The sequence below is a fragment of the Myotis lucifugus genome, unplaced genomic scaffold (assembly GCF_000147115.1).
Source record: "Myotis lucifugus unplaced genomic scaffold, Myoluc2.0 scaffold_73, whole genome shotgun sequence".
Taxonomy (NCBI): domain Eukaryota; kingdom Metazoa; phylum Chordata; class Mammalia; order Chiroptera; family Vespertilionidae; genus Myotis; species Myotis lucifugus.
The window spans coordinates 4,834,268-4,855,924 of NW_005871121.1; the positions used below are offsets into that span (position 1 = coordinate 4,834,268).

General features: G+C 37.3%; 1 protein-coding gene across 1 annotated transcript in view; it reads right to left on the minus strand.

Annotated features, from left to right (window-relative positions):
* The window catches only part of PTPRZ1 (protein tyrosine phosphatase, receptor type Z1), a 192,222-nt gene that overhangs the window by 81,643 nt on the left and 88,922 nt on the right, over window positions 1-21,657 (minus strand). The window contains exon 5 of the mRNA XM_023755324.1: window positions 3,035-3,214. Coding sequence (XP_023611092.1) covers window positions 3,035-3,214 — 180 coding nt within the window. The remainder of the gene's footprint in view (window positions 1-3,034; window positions 3,215-21,657) is intronic.

Here is a 21,657-nt window from a genome sequence, read left to right on the forward strand (position 1 = left end):
TATTAGTATTCTCAGAAAGAGAAACTAAGAAAACAATCCCATTTACATTGCAACAAAAAAAGATACTTAGGAATAAACTTAGTCAAGGAGTTTTGTAAAAGATTTGTACTCAGAAAACTAGAGGACATTGAAAAAAGAGATGGAGGAAGATATAAACAAGTGGAAGAATATACCATGTTCATGGATGGGTAGAATTAACATCATTAAAATGTCCATACCACCCAAAGCTATCTGTAGATTCACTGCAATCCCTATTAAAATACCAAGGGCATATTTCACAGATCTAGAACAAACTGTCCAAAAATCTATATGGAATAATAGTAATAATAATGATAATAATAATAAAAGACTACAAATAGCTGCAGCAATCTTAAGAACAAAATTGGAGAAATTACAATACCAGATATTAAATTATACTAAAAAGCCACCATAATCAAAACAGCCTGATACTGGCAAAAGAATAGGCATATAGATTAATGGAACAGAAGAGACCCTAGAAATAGACCCAAGACATTATGCTCAATTAGTATTTGACAAAGGACGCAAGAGCATGCAATGGAGTCAAGACAGTCTCTTTAATAAATGATGCTGGGAAAATTAGACAGGTACATACAAAAAAATGAAACTAGACCACCAACTTACACCATACACAATAAACTCAAATTGATAAAAAACTTACATGTAAGTCATGAAACCATAAAAATCCTAGAAGAAAATATAGGCAACAAAATCGCAGGCATCTCTCATAGCAATATGTTTACTGATACATCTCCTAGGGCAGTGGTTCTCAACCTTCTGGCCCTTTAAATACAGTTCTTCATGTTGTGACCCAACCATAAAATTATTTTCGTTGCTACTTCATAACTGTAATGTTGCTACTGTTATGAATAGTCATGTAAATATCTGATATGCAGGATGGTCTTAGGCGACCCCTGTGAAAGGGTCATTCGACCGCCCAAGGGGTCGCGACCCACAGGTTGAGAACCGCTGTCCTAGGGCAAAGGAAACTAAGGAGAAAATAAACAAATGGGACTACATAAAAATAAAAACTTCTGTATAGCAAAAGAAACCATCAACAAAATGAAAAGAGAGCCCACTGTATGAGAATATATTTGGTAATGATACATCTGATAAAAGGTTAATATCCAATATATATAAGGAACCTACACAATTTAACAAAAGGAAGACAAATCCAATAAAAAAATGGGCAAACCTAAATAGACACTTCTTCAAAGTGAACATACAGATGGCCAAGAGACATATGAAAAAATGCTCAAAGTGACTAATCATCTGAGAGATGCAAATTAAAATGACGTATCACCTCACACCTGTCAGAATGGCTATCATCAACAAATCCACAAATGGCAAGTGCTGGTGAGGATGTGGAGAAAAGGGAACCCTAGTACACTGCTGGTGGGATTGCAGACTGGTGCGGCAATTATGGAAAACAGTATGGAATTTCTTCAGAAAAATTAAAAATGAAACTGCCATATGACCCAGCGATTCCACTTCTAGGAATATATCTTAAGAAACCTGAAACACCAATCAGAAAGGATATATACACCCTTATGTTCATAGTGGGGCAATTTATAATAGCTAGGATCTGGAAACAGCCCGAGTGCCTATTAGCAGATAGGTGAGTTGATAAAAAAAGCTGTGGTACATTTATACCATGGGGTACTATGTGGCTGTAAAAAGAAGGAACTCTTACCATTTTGCAACAGCATGGATGGACCTGGAGAGTATTATGCTAAGCGAAATAAGCCAGTCAGAGAAAGATAAGTATCACATGATCTCACTCATATGTGGAATCTAATGAACAAAATAAACTGATGAACAAAATAGATTCAGAGACATAGAAGCATGGAACAGACTGACGAATTTAAGAGGGAAGGCGGGGTGGGGATGAGATGGGAGATTAACCAGGGAATTTATATGCATAAATGCTTAACCCATGGACACAGACAATGTGTGGTGAAGGCCTGGGAGAGGTGGGTGCGGGGTTGAGGGAGCCAATGGAAAAAAAAACCAAAGGGGACATCATATACTTTCAATAATATAGACGCATTAAAAAAAAACAGTACTGGAAATGTCAAGATTTACAACAATATACTTTTATGAATTTAATTAAGAATATGTTATAATATAATAATTTTCTTAATTTTTCATTCAACACATATTTACTGAGTAATTACTTAATCTGCATTAGGCACCGATGTAGAAAAAAATCCTACCCTTATGGAATTTAAATTGCCACATTCAAATAATTATATTACTAAAATATGGAAAATAGAGAAAAAGTTCACTAATTACAAACCACCTCAACATTACCACTATGATCATTTTGAATATTTTTTCCAATCTCTTCCCCATGACTATATTTATTTTATGTAACTTCTTGAAATACATACAATTTCATTTAAAACATACCAGAGAAAAAAAGTGTTCACTTTTTGAAAAATATCATTTTTCTACTTATCATTTAGTGGAATTTTTTATGGTATTATAATTTGCATGTTTTTAAAAACAGACAGTGTCAAGAAAAAGCATGTTGAGAGTGCTTCCTAAGGATTGTATATAATTTTAAGCTTTTGTGTAGAACGGCTAGTAATTTCTTAAAATTCAATTATAGTCAATTGCTTTTTTCTTATCCAATTATTGAATATAGTCTGAGGTTCAGCAGACAAATCAAACTACAATGCCCAAGAAAAGGAAATCCTGATTGACTAAGTGATTAACCAGTGATGGAATTATTAGATTATATTAATTATATATTACAGTATATTTATCACATCTTCTAGTGGAGGCATCATTATTGTTATATTATTGGAGAACATGAGATAACTACTTTGGTGATTTTATTTTTTTGTACACATTTTCAAAATGTCTAAACTTCGGATTTTCTAGGCTCTGTAAAGATAGTTTATAACTAGTTTATAGTACATTATAAAAGGAAAATCAAATGAAACTAATCTGAACTTCTTCTAGGTTCAATAAATATATTAAAGACACAAACAAAATGCAAACATGTTACCTGTTTTCCCATTGTTATGAATGAATGTGTTTTCCAAAGATGTTTTATCCCAACCCTGAAATTTAAGTTTCTTAAGATTCACATTTACTTGTGCAATATCTTCATCAATATTGATAGGAGATTGTTTGGGGCTATTACATGTTGGATATTTCTTTCCCCAATTTTTTTGATTCAGTGCTCCTAGGAAAAGAAAAGGGTAAGAAGTTAATTTCATAAATTACTATGCAAAAGCTAAATTTTATGTTATAAAGTAATGAATCCATTACATTAAAATATATATAATAGGAAGAAAATTGAGACATCTTTGAACCAATTCATTAAACAAGCATGCCTAGATTTAGATTCTGGGTTTTAATGTAATACACTATGAAAACAGGCCTCTAGAACAACCACATCAAGTACAGAGATCAACAGCCTTTCTTTAGCCATCACACTCTTCAAATAACAGAAAGTCTGATTGTCATGTAAGGCAGTGAGTCCTAGCCCATGTTTGAGCAAGGCCAAAGTTTTCCATGATTGATGTTGAAGGAAATTATAAGTAAACAACCTCCACCCCCCTGTACCTGTAGTCTATGCAATCTACTTCTTGTAATAAAACAGCGATTTTCAAATAGCGTACTGCAAGAATTTTTAAACATGCAATACCTGACTCTTTAGTGAAGAGCAATGACCTCTTTTCCCTAGATTGTCAAATAAAAATATGACCACAGTCAACACAACAGTAGCCATCTGGTATGAATGCCCTGTTTTGAACCATAAATAAATAGGTCATATAATCTTGTTGGTCACACCACATAATAAGGTAAATTGTTTTTTAACATATATATATATTTTGGAGAGAAAGGGAGAGGGAGAGAGAGACAGAAACATCAATGATGAGAGAGAATCATTGATCAGCTGCCTCCTGCATGTCCCCTACTGGAGATTGAGCCCACAAACTGGGCATGTGCCCTGACTGGGAATGAACCATGACCTACTGGTTCATAGGTCGACGCTCAACCACTGAGCCACACCAGCTGGGTATGATTCATTAATTCTTGGTACCAGAAATCCTTTATACAATTATAGGCACCTGAATTTTAAAAAAGTCACTTTGGAGAAAAAAGGGTAAGTAATTACTATTATTATTTTTTTAAATCAATCAAAATTATACCTACTATTTTGTCAGATCAGCAAAAAATATTTGTTTGGGTGTGCCCAAAAAATTTTGTGACACACTAAAATCGCTGTAATAAAGAACTCAGTGAGGATGGACTTCCATGCAAGCTCTCATAATGTGACAAAACTAGCTTTGCATAATACATTTTATGTATAACCGTACATTAAGTTATATTCCCCATCAAATATAAGCATATACATCTAAATATTAATATTACATAATACATTTATATGCATAATCATATATACCCATAATTTAGCTTAGGAAAAAAATAATAATCAGTCACACCATGAAACTATACCTATATAGCCAGGGGTGATTAGGTAATTCATCCCTTAGTGAGGCATTTACCAAAATCGACAGGTGCTAAAATTTTTTTTTGAAAAATCTAACTCTACTCCTAGAGAGCACTGGAGTATCAGATGCTTTAAATATGCCCAGTGATGCACATGTCAGCTTCCAGGAACAGCTCTATTAATGAGTAATACTATGCTTATTTCACTGTAAAGAAATTGGCATGAGGACAAAAAAACACAGATCATTTTACTATGTCAGTGCAAGAGAAGCAGAGAAAATGCAGCACAAATCAATAAGACCCTTTGTTTGCTTAAATTTTTAATATAGTGAAATAAATCCAAGAACCCTAGGACGAATCTTATAGTTGTGGTTCACAGAAACATACAAATTTAAGTCTCTGGTACCAGCGCATATGATTTATAAACCTGCTATTTCCCATAGCATTTCGTGATCATCTCTCTTTGGCTTCCTATTTGGTTTATCCAAACTGAACAACTGAAACCGGCTCCAACTGTTATCTTTGTGGTCCCTTAAACTTAGAAGTCAGCCTGATGCCTCTTTCCTTCTCAGCAACCCCCTTGGGTCTACCTTCAAATCATATCCCTAACCAGACCATTTCTCATCTCCACTGTTACCAACCTAGCCCAGCCCAGCCCACTGTCATCATTAGTCTATGCCTTTATCTTCCACAAGCAGCATTGCCATCACTAGGAGATTGTTAGGAGAGGCAGTTCGTAGCATTACTAGGTCAGAAGCTAATTTTAACACAAACCCCAGGAGATTCATACACATATTAAATTTTGAGAAGCAATGGGTAGACATCTCCAGTGCCTTCTATCTGATCTCCAGCTTCTTCTCCTATCCCTCCCACAATTCTGTTCCCCAATTACATAGTTGTCAGGATTATAAAATGGCCCCCGAAATTCCCACACCCTATATGTCTAGGTACTAAGAGTGGCCTCAGGCAGGTAGCCAGCCAAAACAAACAAGCCAGTACCAATAAGGCAAATACTGCATGATTCCACTTATTTGCAGCACATACAGTTGTCACACTCACACAGATAGGAAGCAGAATGGTGATTAGCCTGAAGTGGAGGAGAGATAAAGGGAAATTATTTCATGGGTATAGAGTTTCAAATCTGCAAGATAAAAGTGTTTTTTAAAGATGTTTCACAATAATGTAAGTAACCTTAACACTAATGAACTGTGTACACTTAACAAATGGTTAAGAGGGTAACTTTTATATTATGAAATTCTTACCACAGTAGGAAAATGATTAGGATGGCAACAACAAACAAACAAAAACTGGGGACCTGGATCTCAATCCTGCAATGACAAAGAAGTGAATTCAGCCAACAACTTGCATGAGCTAGAAACAGGACTCTGCCCTGCAAAGGGCATCTTGTTTTTAGATTTATGAGCAGAGAATTCAGCTAAATGGTTCCTCCTCTTTGACTCTAGATCAGTGGCTCTCAACCTTCCTAATGCCGCAGCCCTTTAATACAGTTCCTCATGTTGTGGTGTCCCCCAACCATAAAATTATTTTCGTTGCTACTTCATAACTGTAATGTTGCTACTGTTATGAATCGTAATGTAAATATCTGATATGCAGGATGTATTTTCATTGTTCGCGACCCACAGGTTGAGAACCGCTGCTCTAGACCCATGGAAACTGTGAGATAACAAATACATGTTGTTTTAAGCCATTAAAGTTGTACTAATTTGTTGTGCCATGTAGGAAAACTAATGCAACAAGTAGGTAAAGTAATATTTTAAAATATGTATCAGATCGCGTGTCACTCCTTGGCTCAGGTCCCTCCAATAACTTCTCATTTCACTCAGAGAAAAATGTAAAGAAACATTACCATGGTTGACAAATGCTACATGATGTCACCACTTATATCCTCCCTAATCTCACTTCCCATTGCTCTGTGGTGCCGGCTCTACTCTAGCCACACTAGCTTTTCTGTTCCTGGAACGTGGGCAGCCTCAGGGCCCAGCACTTGCTGCCACCTCTTCCCGGAAGGCTTCCTGAAATGCTGTGCAAGGGTCTCTCTCTTACTCTCTTGCTTCAATGAGGTCCCTCCCAAATGCATCTTGTTAGAGGCTTTCTCTGGACATCCTGTATAAATTACACTTCCCTACCCTGGTCATTCCTAATTCCCTCTCTTTAATTAAGTCTGTTCTCCTAAGATATTAATTATGTTTATTTGTTCCTATTCCCTAGAACCTGGAAAAAAGAGCCCTGGCACATAGCATAGGTGTTCAATGAACATTTGTTGAATGACTGAATCAGACAATAAAAGATGATGATGTCTTTTGTTATATGAGTTTGAGCTCATAGGGATCTAACATTAAATGGCAACAGAAAAAAAGAAAAGAAAAGAAAACCATTTCAACCTCACCAGAAGGTCACATTTTACTGTTTGCCATATGATACTTTCGTTGGGTAGTCCCTACTAAACTTCTGCTGAAGGATGTCAAGAAAGGCATGACGTCCAACCTAAACGTTGTCTGACATTTTATAGCATAGTGATCCTGAGTGACAGGTTTGGTTTGAAGTGAATCAAATAGTTACACTGAGTGTGGACCTAGTTTAAAACATCTACTAGAGCAGCGGTTCTCAACCTGTGGGTCCCGACCCCTTTGGCGGTCGAATGACCTTTCACAGGGGTCACCTAAGACCATCCTGCATATCAGATATTTACATTACGATTCATAACAGTAGCAACATTACAGTTATGAAGTAGCAACGAAAATAATTTTATGGTTGGGTCACAACATGAGGAACTGTATTTAAAGGGCCAGAAGGTTGAGAACCACTGTACTAGAGCATGAGGTCAAATACAGGGTTAAGAAGCCTCCTTAATGTTTGTGACTAAAAGATAAAATAAAAGAGGCAAAGTAGGGAAAATAATATTTTATGAAAAGGTTGTAAAAGAAAAAGTTCCATCAAAATAAAAACATTTTTAAAAAGCTATAAAACAACAAAAGCCCACTGAGGTTCTTTTTGCAAACGACTCTAGAAATTAGGTTCTTTCAAATCGTCGTAAGTACAAAACCAAGGGAAGTAAAATAATAATGTGTTGTGCACAAAGATGAAACATTGATCAAAGAAGCATTAAATATATTTTACCTGTCTTTAATAATAAAATAGTAGATTAATCTTATGCTTAAACATTTTTAAAACTCCCAAATTAATATTTTTAATGTCACAATTTGAGAGCTCAGTCCATGTAGTGGTTAAAGCCATGATGATGTACCTGAGAAAGCAGGTGTACAGAATTCATTAGAATGATATCCACTGTGTTATTAGTGAATATGGCGAAGAAGAAATTAGGAGAGTCACTGTAGTTGCAACACAAAATTATCAGGCTGATTACCCACAAGGAGGACTGTAGAGTACTAAATGTCAGCTCTAGAAAATTAAAATAAATTATTCATTCACATAGTCATCCATTCTTTCATCCAATTATTGACTTACCTGGATTAGTACCACTCCCATAAATGTCCTGTGGTTATCTCTAGCAGAGCACGTAACAGACTGTATTTTGTTTGTTAACTTATCTATTTCATCTGTATCTTATTGCCAATCTCCCAGGAGGGAACATAGAAACAAATAAAATTCTCGAAAAATAGTCTTTGTGCACCTAACGAATGTATTCAGTATTTAAATACTGTTCACTTTCTATTCCAAGCAGAACTGAAAGCAATTCTAGGCTTTGTAGGAGGTAAATAAACATGGATTCAAGTTTGTTGACTTGCTTTTTCATTCTTGCATTTCAGAGGTTGGAGGCATGTTGTTACATAAGAACTAGACAAATGCCTAAAGGAGTAGATGAGCTGAATGTAGGTTAACATGGAGAGTAAAAGCACACACGTGAGCCCAGAGAAATGGGTAGAATCCTCACCACAGAGAGGGAACCAATAGTGTGTCTGGTTGAGTTGTGAGCTGGAGGGAGCTCCCTGTGGCAGAAAAGTGCAGGCAATGCTCAGAGAGAAGTGAGCAACCCAGCTTAGTCCACTGAGCAAAGAGTGGCTGCCAAGGTCCTCCGGATGGAGATGGAAAAGCAGCCTGCATGGGCCAGTGGAGGCCCAGAGGCCTTGGATGAGGAAAGGAGTTCACAACAGTCCTATTAGAGAGAAGAAGCTGGCAGGACTGAAGAAGAGGTAGAGAAAGAGAGACTGCATAATTAGCAGACATTTCACAGGCATCAATTATTGGTTTTCATTCACTTTTTTTCAATCTTTAATTTCTTTATTGATTAAGGTAATATTTGACCTCACTCCCTCCATAAACTCCCCCCCACTCATGCCCTCACCCCCCTGTTGTCTGTGTTCATTGGTTGGGCTTATATACATGCATACAAGTCCTTTGGTTGATCTCTCCCCCTTACCCCCACCCTCCCCTACTTTCCCTCTGAGGTTTGACAGTCTTATCGCTGCTTCTCTGTCTCTGGATCTATCCCTTTTCATCAGCCTATGTTGTTCACTATATTCCACAAATGAGTGAGATCATGGGGTATTTATCTTTCTCTGACTGGCTTATTTCACTTAGCATAATGCTCTCCAGTTCCATCCATGCTGTTGCAAATGCTAAGAACTCTTTTTTTACCGCAGCGTAGTATTCCATTGTGTAGATGTACCAGTTTTTTAATCCATTCATCTGCTGATGGGCACTTAGGCTTTTTTCTAAATCTTAACATATGAAAACATGCTCAAAGTCACTAATTATACGAGAGATGCAAATCAAAACGACAATGCGGTATCATCTCACACCTGTCAGAATGGCTATCACCAACAAATCAACAAACAACAAGTGTTGGAGAGGATGTGGAGAAAAAGGAACCCTTTTGCACTGCTGGTGGGAATGCAGACTGGTGCAGCCACTGTGGAGAACAGTATGGAGTTTCCTCAAAAAACTAAAAATGGAACTCCCATTTGACCCAGTGATCCCACTTCTAGGAATATATCCCAAGAAGCTAGAAACACCAATCAGAAAGGATATATGCATCCCTATGTTCATAGCAGCACAATTCACCATAGCTAAGATTTCATTCACCTTTTACAAAATCCCTGTGCAAGGGGCTGAGTGTTTGCCTTCTCAGATTTTATACGTTGAAATGCGAATCCCCATTGGGATGGATGTATTTAAAGGCAGATCTTTGGGAGGTGATCAGGTCATGAGGGCTGAGCCCTTGTGAATGAGCTTGGTGCCGCATGAGAGGTACCTGGGAGAGATCCCTGGCCCTTTCCACCAGGTGAGGTTGTAGTGGAAAGATAGCAGCCTAGTAAACGGCCCCACTAGACACTGAATCTGCTGCCAATTTGATCTTGGACTTCTGAACATCCAGAAGTGTGAGAAATAGATTTCTGTTGTTTATAAGCTATCAGTCTATGGGATTTTGGTATAGCAGCCTGAAAAGACTTATTTGAACTACAATATATCGGTGTCTTATTCATGTTGTAATTTCAGCAACTTTCTTAGAACTCCACTTAAGGATTAAACATTTCCTGAATAAATAAATGCTTCGACAAGATATCTACAGTTACCTACCCTTCTCTATCTTTGTATTATACATCTTGACCAATTATTGTCTTAAATAAAAACACATTTTAAAAATATTCTATGTGGGGAAATATTACTTCACTAGTCCCTAACAAAAAGAGAGAAAGAGAGAAAGAGAGAAAGAGAGAAAGAGAGATAGAAAGAAGGGAAGGGAAGGGAAGGGAAGGGAAGGGAAGGGAAGGGAAGGGAAGGGAAGGGAAGGGAAGGGAAGGGAAGGGAAGGGAAGGGAAGGGAAGGGAAGGGAAGGGAAGGGAAGGGAAGGAGAAAAAAAGTAAGAAAATAAAAGTTTTAAAAAACAATTCTTCCTGTCTATTTTTACATTATTCCTGTTGAGTCTTCCCTTCCAATGTGAGAAAAATGGATAAAATAATTGTAATATTGTTTAAGGTATTCAACAGAGAGCCACTGAAAATTCACAAAAATTTGATAAAAATTCCAATATGATTTCTTTTAAGTTACCATAAGGTGCTATTATTTAACAAGATTTGATTAAGTTAGTTGACTTAAAACTGATTACTCAAATAGCAAGATATTGTTAAGAAAAACATATTTTAATGAATTGATTTTCCAGTCCAAATTATATATATAATTGATTTTAGGGGGGGGGAAGCATCTATGTGAGAGAGAAACATCTATCGGTTGACTCCCATATATGCCCCAACTTGGGATGGACCCTGAAACCTAGGTATGTGCCCTGACTGGGAATCGAATTCACCACCTTTTGGTGTTCAGGATGACATTCCAACCAACTGAGTCACAGGGGCTGGGGTTCTGGTACAGATTTTGTGTTAAGAAAATGTTTGCATTTCTATATCTTTACATGTAAAAATATTAAAAGGCAAATATAAATGTAATATTGCTGTAAGGCCGTAGTAATGATTATAACATTCATTACTAATTGCCTTGAATACACTCCAAGATTCCATACACTATAAATTACAGCTTTGTAAATTACTGTGGCCCAATGCGGTAGTGTTTCTACTGCTGTATCCTGGTATCAAATATTCACTAATCAAATCAGAAAAACACAGCTGAAACTGAACAAGCTGCAGAAACCATGAAGAGTTCTTGTTAGTCTACCTATCCCGACAAGCTAGCACTTCTAAAAAGGAAGACGAGGCTCGGGGATTAGGTAACTCTGATTAAAGTCATGAACTTTAAATTTGCATGATTCCAAACGAGTCCACTGTGTTTGAATATTCAGGCTTCAGAATGAAGGCAATGCGGGCTGACGAAGTGCAGGACCTTTCTGTAGTATTTGCTGTTAACTAACTAACCTCATTGAAAGGCAGGCAAACTACCTGTGGAATGATGAGAAACAGTGAGATTTCTTTACTTTGTTGCTGCAGACTGGCTATCACTGATGATATAGTAACTACAGAACCCAAAAAAGTCCTGCAAGTTACTTCTTGGTTCGAGGAAAAGCTCTGAAAGTGCCTTAGAGTCACTGTGAGCGCTTGTGGTCATCAACATTCCTCTTCTCCAATAACTGAGGAGCCAGGCCCTCTGCAAGGAAGCAATGGCGCAATAGAGAACAAGGGTTTTCTGACAGTAACACCGCCATCACATCTGCCCCCAAGGGTTACTGTCCACATACTTATTACTGACATGGGGTGTGACTCTTAGCTCTGTTTCCTACTTTTGGTAAAAGGACCAGAGATTCAGAGTTGAAGTCTGAGACACAGATATCATCCTACATCTTTCTATTTGTGATAGGCTTTTTGATAATTTTCTGCGGTATTATTTTATTGCTTTGGTTGAAGAGCACACTGTCTATAAAACCAAATATTCTGGTTTAATCCCTATATAGAACCCTCAGTTCCTCCTTTCTATAAACACTGATTATGGGGTTCTTTGTTAAATCAGATCTCCGTGCGTGCTTCTGCTCCATGCAAGGACTAAGAAAAAGCTGTGGGAAGATATCATAAATCCATTGCTGCAGCAGGGAAGTTTATATTTTGTATTATCTCTATATCCCATGAAAACTTAATCCCAAATGAAGGCAGCTTTCATTTATTCATTGGTTCACTGAGTCATCAAATATTTAACGAAGTGCCTAGTGGGACATAGAATATAAATCTAGTACAAAAGATTCAAATATGAATAAAACAGCACATATCATCAAAGAATTCATGCTCTAGTGAGCCCTAAGACATATCAACTGTGAATTGTAATACAATCTACTAAGTATGACAGCAATGAGATGCATGGAGTATTCCAGGGACAGAAAAATGTCATGCCTAATCCAGACAGGACAAGAGATAAAGAAGACTTTTGAATGACAAGATACTTGAAAGAAGTCTTAAATAATGGGCAAGGATCATCAAATTAAAGGTGGAGAAGAAAGTCAGGGCCGAAGGTATCTAGAAGGAGAGAACAGCATGAGCACAGAATGGTTATTTGGGAAAAACAGCAGGAAGTTCTATGTGATGATACAGAAAATGCAAGGCAGGAAGGGGAGAGGAATGAGTAGAGATGAGCAGATTTTGAGGTTTTAAATGCCAGGATAAAGGGTTTGAACTTTTTCTGATAGGCTATTGAAGGGATTTAAGTTGCAGGTACTTCTCAACAGGGCTCATTTGCCCCTCACCCTCAAATTAACATCCCACCCCAACACACACATCACACCCTGAGGTGTGGTCCTCTTACTTGATTTAAGACCCATACACCAAAGGCCAGATGCAACAGCATCAAAGTAAATTCCAGTGAGCTCCACAAATAGCATACCCAAGGCTTTTTGTGTGTGTGGTCTTTGTTTTTGTGTTTTTTTGTTTGATTTTGATTTTCTTTCTCTCTCTTCACTTGCATAGTCTCTAATTGCTTTTTTTAAAATTTTGGTCTGTTTTTCCTCTTTTTTATCCTCTTTACTTTTTGTTAATTCTTATTTTTAATTCAATTTATTTTTTTCCCTCTGTTCCCACTTTTCTTTTCCTATTCTACATTTTATTTTATTTAGTATTATCACTTTTAAAAATTATTATTATTTTATTTGTTATTTTCTATATTTTATTTTTATACTTACCCTATTTTTGATCTCTTCCTTCTTTGCTTTCATATTCTCTTTTACTTACTTATTTATTTTAGTTTTTTTGTTTTGTTTTTAATTTTATCTTATTGTTTAAAGTATTACAAATAGTAGTACAAATGTCTCCTTTTTTCCCCCATTGACCTTCCCTCGGCCTCCCCTACCCACCGGCACATGCCCTGCCCCCCTCCCCCAGTGTCTTGTGTCCATTGGTTATGCTTTTATGCATGCATATAAGTCCTTTGGTTGATCTCTTACCCCGCCCCCCCCACCCAACACTCCCCAGACTTCTTGCTGTACTTTGACAGTCTGTTCAATGCTTCTCTGCTTCTGTATCTATCTTTTTGTTCATCAGGTTATAATGTTCTTTATTATCCATAAATTAGTGAGTTAATGTGGTATTTTTATTTCGCTGCCTGGCTTATTTCACTTAGCATAATGCTCTCCAGTTGCATCCATGCTGCTGCAAATGGTAAGATTTCCTTCTTTTTTATAGCAGCATAGTATTCCATTGTGTAGACGTACCATAGTTTTCTAATCCACTCATCTGCTGATGGGCATTTAGGCTGTTTCCAAATCTTAGCTATTGTAAATTGTGCTGCTATAAACATAGGGGTGCATATATCCTTTCTGATTGATGTTTCTGTTTTCTTGGGATATATTCCCAGAAGTGGTATTACTAGGTCAAATGTATTTTTTTATTTCCTCTTCTAATTCTTCTGGTCTCATGTATTCTAGTGTTCTTTTTTAGTATCTGTTTTTCATTTATTTGTTTGTATTTTAGTCTTCTGGTTGTGGCTATTGTTTTATTGTTGTTGGAACTGTTTTCCTTTTTTAGTTTTTGTTGTTGTTGTTTTCTTCATGTTCTTTTTGGTTTAGTCTAGTTATGTTAGCACCTGTATAACAGTTGGCACGATGTGTTCAGGGTTGAGACTCACGGTCAACAAGCCTGAGGGCTGAGCTCATCCACAAATATAACAACAACTATCAAGACCCAAATTGAACAGGAGAACCCAAATAACTCACACAAGGGTCATTCCTAGAGTACCAAACTTAGATCAAGGAGATTATACCACTGGGTCCCATAAGATGGCCACCCCACCAAGATTGAGAGGCACAGTAGTATTCTCTGACACACTGAAACAAACACAAAGAAACAGAAAAGAGGGGGAAACAAAGAAACAGGCCCCAAATGAAAGAACAGGAGGAATCACCAGAAAAAGATCTAAATGAAATAGAGAGCAATTTATCACACATAGAGTTCAAAGTAATGGTTATAAGGATGCTCAAACAACTTGAGAACTATAAGGAAGATAGTGAAAACTATTTCAGCATGAAAACTATATAGAAACTATGAATAAGAACCAATTGGAAATAAATAATGACATACTTGAAATAAAGAATACCATGGAAGGAATCAAGAGTAGATTAGAAGAAGCTGAGGACAATATCAATGAAGTATAAGATAAAGGAGAAAAACACATACAGTTTAGCAGCAATTGGAAAAGATATTAAAAAGCAGGAAGATAGCTTAAGGGAGCTTTGGGACAACATGAAATGTAACAACATCCACATCATATTGGTGCCAGGGGGAGAAGAATCTGAGCAAGGAATAGAGAACCTGTTTGAAAAAAAATGACAGAAAGAAAGTACCTCCTAACCTGTTGGAAGAATAAGTCATTCAAGTTCAGGAAACACAGAAAGTCCCAATCAAGATGACTCTAAAATGACCCACACCTAGACACATCATAATCAAAATGGCAAACATTAAAGACAAAGAAGACTCTTAAAGGTAGCAAGAAAGAGACAGAAAGTTACAAGAGAGCTCCCATTACACTGTCAGCTGATTTCTCAATAGAAACACTTCAGGACAGAAGGGAGTGGCATAAATATACAAATTAATGAAAAGCAAGAATTTGAATCCAAGACTACTCTATCCAGGAAGGCTATCACTCAAAATTGAAGGTGAAATAAAGAGCTTCACAGACAAAAGGCTAAAGGAGTTTATCACCACCAAACTAGCACTACAAGGAAGGGACTATTATAATAATAAGAAATAGAGAGGAACATAGATATAAAAAAATAAAAATGGCAACAAGTAGGTACCTATCAATAATAACCTTAAATGTAAATGGCATAAGTGCTCTAATCAAAAGACAAAGGGTAGCTGAATGGAAACGAAAACATGACCCATATACATGTTGTCTACAAGAGACCCACCTCAGAACAAAAGACTAACACAGGATGAAAGTGAAGGGATGGGAACAAATTTTCTATGCAAATGCAAATGAAAAAAACTGGGGTAGCTATACTCATATCTGATAAACTAGACTTCAAAATGAAGGCCATAACAAAAAACAATGAAGGCCACTACATAATATTAAAGGGATCGACCCAACATGAGGATATAACCCTGGTAAACATATATGCACCCAATATAGAAGCACCCAAATATAAAACAAACAAACAAACAAACAAACAAAAAACTTCTGGAGGACTTTAAGGGAGCGATTGACAGCAATATAATAATAGTAAGAGACATTAACATGTCACTGATATCATTAGATAAATCTTCTAGACAAAAAACCAACAAGAAAACAGTGATCCTAAATAACACACTAGATCAGATGGAATTAATCAACATTTATACATCATTTCACCCCAAAGCTACAGAACATACATTCTTCTCAAGTACACATGGATCATTCTCAAAGACAGACCTCATGTTAGGACACAAACTAAGTCTCTACAAGTTCAAGAAGATTGAAAGCATATCAAGCATCTTCTCGGATCACAATGGCATGAAATTAAAAATTAACTACAGTAAAACCACTCAAAAACATTCAAAAGCATGCAGGCTAAATAGCTTGTTATAAAACAATGAATGGGGTACCAAGGAGATCAAGAAAGAAATAAAAAATTACCTGGAAACAAGTTAAAATGCACTCACAACAACACAAAATCTATGGGACACAGCAAAAGTAGTCCTGAGAAGGAAGTTTATAGCACTAAGGTCTATCTCAAAAAACAAGAAAAATTACTAATGAACTATTTAACCCTACAAGTTAAAGAATTAAAAAGAGAACAAAAAGAAAATCCCAGAGTAAGTACAAGGAAGGAAATAATAAAGATTACAACAGAAATAAATAACATAGAAGTTAAAACAAAAAACAATAGAAAAGATCAATGAAGCCAAGAGCTGGCTCTTTGAAAAGATAAACAAGATTGATGAACCCTGTGGGGAGCCGATATAGGGTTAAGCCTCGGACTGACCTGTTGGCAAAGTCACAAACAAGTCCCAGCTTAGAGGGCACAGTCCTCTTAGCATAATTAAGCTTGACCTTATAATGCTCCCTAGATCTTATCTGGGAAGCTAATGGGCTGAGGGAGGTGTAGCAAGTACTGCCAAAACAAGTGAAACTCACAAGAACAGTGTAACTATGGTAACCACTACCTTGTTTACCTCTGACTATAAAATAAAGCTTGCCTCTGCATCTCTCTGTGGCCTCAGCCAGGCACAGGGAAGATCCACGGAGAATCTGTTTCCATGTAAATCATTCTTTGCCAGCTCCGTCCACACCTTTGGGAACCCCTGGACTGCCGGGGCTGGACCCCGGGCATACGGCGCTCGAACAGGCCGAACAGGATTCCCCTAGGTAAACCCCCCCGCATTGAGAAGCCCCACACTCGGGATGGAGAGGACTCCACCAGGGTGCTGCAGACCCCCCTATAGAGGATAAGTAGGGTAAGAAGGTGGATAGTACAGAACTTTGAGAAGATGGGCCATACTTAATCTAAAGGAAAAAGACTCTGTATTGATCTTTTAACACATATGCTTGCTAGCAGAGGAGTTAAGGTTACTCCCAGTCAGACGGAATGTTTTATACAAGAAGTATGTCCATGCTCTTCTGAGGAAGGAAAGGTGCCAGAAAGGTAAATGTAGAGGCATGGGAGAAGGTAGGCCCAAGGAGCCTTATCCTTAACCCCACTGCAGCCTTACCACCCTGGGAAAGTGCAGGATTGGCAAGCTCTCCCTGGGGTGATAGATCAGGACTCAGGTAATAGCGGAAAGCGCCAGTCCTACTCTTAAAATGGATATAAGAGAGCATTTGGGGTTTTTCTTTTTAATGCCTGCTTTGGATTGAGTAAATGCATTTTACTTAGTTTTAACACATCAAAGTTAGCTCTTGACACAAAAAGAAAAACTGACAATTCCATCATAAACCTTTCATATAAAAAAAATGGGGAGAAGAATGTTATATGTTAAATTAAAAAAAAAAATACAATGCAGAGGGTTGTACAGCGGCCGAAAGGCATCAGGCCTCCTGTACAACAGCCTCTGCCGACTTAGTCCAGTGGAAGGATGCACAAACCAGATAAGAGTTTTATCAGATTCAGCAATGATGTGGGGAAGAGGTTGTGTTTGTATATTTCCCAGAAGGAGCAGTGCAGCCAATTTGGGTACCAGAGCATTACGTGCGTCACCACAATGGACCCAGAGAAGCTCCTTGTCCCATCATTCCAAAGACTGAAAGTTGCCCCGATGACAGCGATGCGGAAAAGGAGATGACGAAGGCTACGCAAGGGACCGAGGTGCCAACATGGGGTCAGCTGAAGAAGTTAACAACTGAGTCCCAGCAGATGGTAGAAAAGCAAGAAGTGGAAGCTACTCCCCCAACCATATTTCTGGCTATGTTAGCATTGGTTAGCGGCCAGTCTTCTGCAAAGTCTTGCACAGCCATGTCCAAGGACTCTGAGTAAATCAGCAAAAGAAACTTTCATTTAGTAGAAAAATGTTACTGTAGTTTGATTTCTCACTTATTACTGTTTTGCATTGGCATTTTTGTTATTCGTTTTTTTATATATATATTTTATTGATTTTTCACAGAGAGGAAGGGAGAGAGATAGAGAGTTGGAAACATCAATGAGAGAGAAACATCGATCAGCTGCCTCCTGCACATCTCCCACTGGGGATGTGCCCGCAACCAAGGTGCATGCCCTTAGCCGGAATCGAACCTGGGACCCTTCAGTCCGCAGGCCGACGCTCTATCCACTGAGCCAAACCGGTTAGGGCATGTTATTCTTAAGTTTTAAAAATGTTAACACATTGGCATTATTTTGTTATTGTTTTAATAGCCAGAGTTTTGTTCTTGATGTTTAAGTTTTACTTTCATTATGGTCTGTAGTTTGGGTTTTGCATTGGCATTGTTTTGTTATTGTTTTAATAGCCAGAATTTTGTTCTTGATGCTTAAGTTTTGCTTTCATTATGGTAGCTTAAAAACTTTCATTATAGTAGCTTAAAAGTAAAAGAAGGGTGAGATGTGGGGAGCCCATATAGGGTTAAGCCTCGGACTGACCTGTTGGCAAAGTCACAAACAAGTCCCAGCTTAGAGGGCACAGTCCTCTTAGCATAATTAGGCTTGACCTTATAATGCTCCCTAGATCTTATCTGGGAAGCTAATGGGCTGAGGGAGGTGTAGCAAGTACTGCCAAAACAAGTGAAACTCACAAGAACAGTGTAACTATGGTCAAAACAAGTGAAACTCACAAGAACAGTGTAACTATGGTAACCACTACCTTGTTTACCTCTGGCTATAAAATAAAGGCTCGGCTTGCCTCTGCATCTCTCTCTGTGGCCTCAGCCAGGCACAGGAAGATCCACGTAGAATCTGTCTCCATGTAAATCATTCTTCGCCGACTCCATTCACACCTTTGGGAACCCCTGGACCTACAGGGCTGGACCCTGGCAGAACACCTAGCCTTACTCATCAAGAAACAAAGAGAGAGGACCCAAATAAATAAAATCAGAAATGAAAATGGTGGAGTAATAGCTAACACCACAAAAATAAAAAGGATTGTAAGAAATGAACAACTACATACCAACAAATTAGATAACCAAGATGAAATGGACAAATTCCTAGAAACATAAATCTTCCAAAACTCAGAGTTATCCTAATTCCAAAACCAAATAAAGACACCACAAGTAAAGAAAATTACAGGGCAATATCCTAATGAACATAGATGATAAAATCCTCAACAAAATAGTAGCAAATCATACCCAGAGATATAATAAAAATATCATACATTATGATCAAGTGGAATTTATTCCAAGTATGTAAGGCTGGTATAATATATGCAAATCAATAAATGTGATACATCACATAAGCAAAATAAAGCATAAAAATCATATGATCATTTCTTTACACTCAGAAAAAGCTTTCAACAAAATCCAGCACCCATTTTTTATAACACCTCTCAGCAAAGTGGGAATAGAGGGATCATACCTCAAAATAATAAAGACCTTATATGCCAAGCCTATAGCCAACATCATACTCAGTGGCAAAATCTGTAACTGAAGAATAGGAACAAGACAGGGATGTCCGCTTTCACCACTTTTATTCAACACTAGTGGCCTGGTGCAGGGATTCATGCACATTGAAAGGAAATTAATTAGAAGAAATATTTTAATACCACTATTCGCCCTTTCTCTATAATAGAAGTGTCAGAGATAAAAGAAAATTAGTAAAATGTATATGAAAATGTATAAATTGATTAATAAATAAACAACATGATATAACAACAATAAAGAAATGATAAAAAACAGACACTGCTTTCTTTCAGCTTCAGAATGTCAACAAAAACAACCAAATTCATGATCGGCAATGACAGATTGAAACACGTGTGTGATTGGCGCCAGCAAGAGCTTTATATGTATTGCACATGTGAGAGTCAACATTTATTTTTAAATTGCCAGTCTGTACTGGCCAGTCGGTTGGATGGTCAGATGGATGGATGGGCAGTCACTTAGCCTTTTATTTATATAGATGGTACAGAAAGTCCTAGCCACAGCGATCAGACAAGAAGAAAAAATAAAAGGCATCCAAATTGGAAAGAAGGAAGGAAAATTATTATTCACAGATGACAGGATATTGTACTTTAGGTTTTTTGAGGTTAGGAAGTCATTTCCTTTATCAACGTAAGTTTTTCTCCACAAGTAATTCCTCTCCAAATAGTATCTATTTGGGGCCATTCAAAATGTTGTTATTTTTTCACATAATAGTTATGTAAATATATGACTATTGACACTGTAGACTCCTGAGTCTTATCTTTTTCAGGATAGAATCACATCTGTTTACATATGTCAAGACTCTACCAATGAAGAGGGGTGGTATTCTTCCAAATACTCTCCAATTTGTCTATATTTTTTGAAAGCCTGGCATATGGGGGAGGGCATAACATTCTTTAAGAAATGAACTATGAACTGAAGACAAATGTAAAACTTTAGACAATAAAAAATAATGAACTATGGAAATACAGATGAGCTTGTTTTTTTTTTTTAATCTTTACCTGAGAATATTTTTCCATTGAGAGAGTGGAAGAGAGAGGGAAGACAGAGAGAAACATTGATGTGAGAGAAATACATAGATTGGCTGCCTTCTGCATGCACCCTGACCAGGGCCCGGGCCAGGGAGGAGCCTGCAACCAAGGTACGTGCCCTTGACCAGAATCAAACCTGGGACCCTTCGGTCCACAGGCTGACACTCTGCACTAAGCCAACCCGGGTAGGGCCAGGTGAGCTTTCTAAGCTAAAAAAGATAACATAGCCCTGACCGGTTTGGCTCAGTGGATAGAGCATCGGCCTGCGGACTGAAGGGTCCCAGGTTTGATTCCGGCTAGGGGCATGTACCTTGGTTGCAGGCACATCCCCAGTAGGGAGTGTGAAGGAAGCAGCTGAATCGATGTTTCTCTCTCATCGATGTTTCTAACTCTCTGTAAAAAATCAATGAAATATATTTTTTAAAAAATCAATAAAATATATTTTTTAAAAAATAACATTTAAGATATGATGGTATATTAAATGGAAGCAATGATAATATTCTTTTGTATCAATTTAACACATTTGGAGAGCTAAAGCACTTTCACAATTATAAATGCATATTATTTCTCTTAATTTTTACTCTATCATTCATTCATTCATTCATTCATTCCACAGATTAAGGCAATAGAACTAGAGACTGATCAAGATTCTGGGTAGTGCAATTTGAGGTACTCCAGCTCAGCAGCAGGATCACCTGAGGATTTGTTAGATATTAAATTTCCAACCTAGGATTTACGGAAACAGAAATTCTGGAAGTCAGACTCAGTAGTCTTATTTGAATAACTGCCCAGGTAATTCTGATGCACACTAAAGTTTAGAAACAGCTGGTCTAAGTGATAAACTGTCTATACTTAGTGTCCCCTTTATTCTTTACCATTGTAATTGCTCCTCTGGCAATTTCATTTTCCAAAAATGGCAACATTTAAAGTTTAAGAACCTTCCAATGAAGGTAATGGAATTCCTTACTAATCCAGTATTCTATTACTTTTAATGTTAGGTATCAATCACTTTTACATAGTCTCAAAAAGTTAAGTTTAGTTATATCTTCACAAACTATGAACAAACATGCACTAAACTATCTGTGATAATTCAGCATAAATATTAACACTATTAAATACACACGTCTAGGAATCTATTCTAATACAGTCCAACTATGGTAAACAACTTGATACATCCACTTGGCATATTTAATAT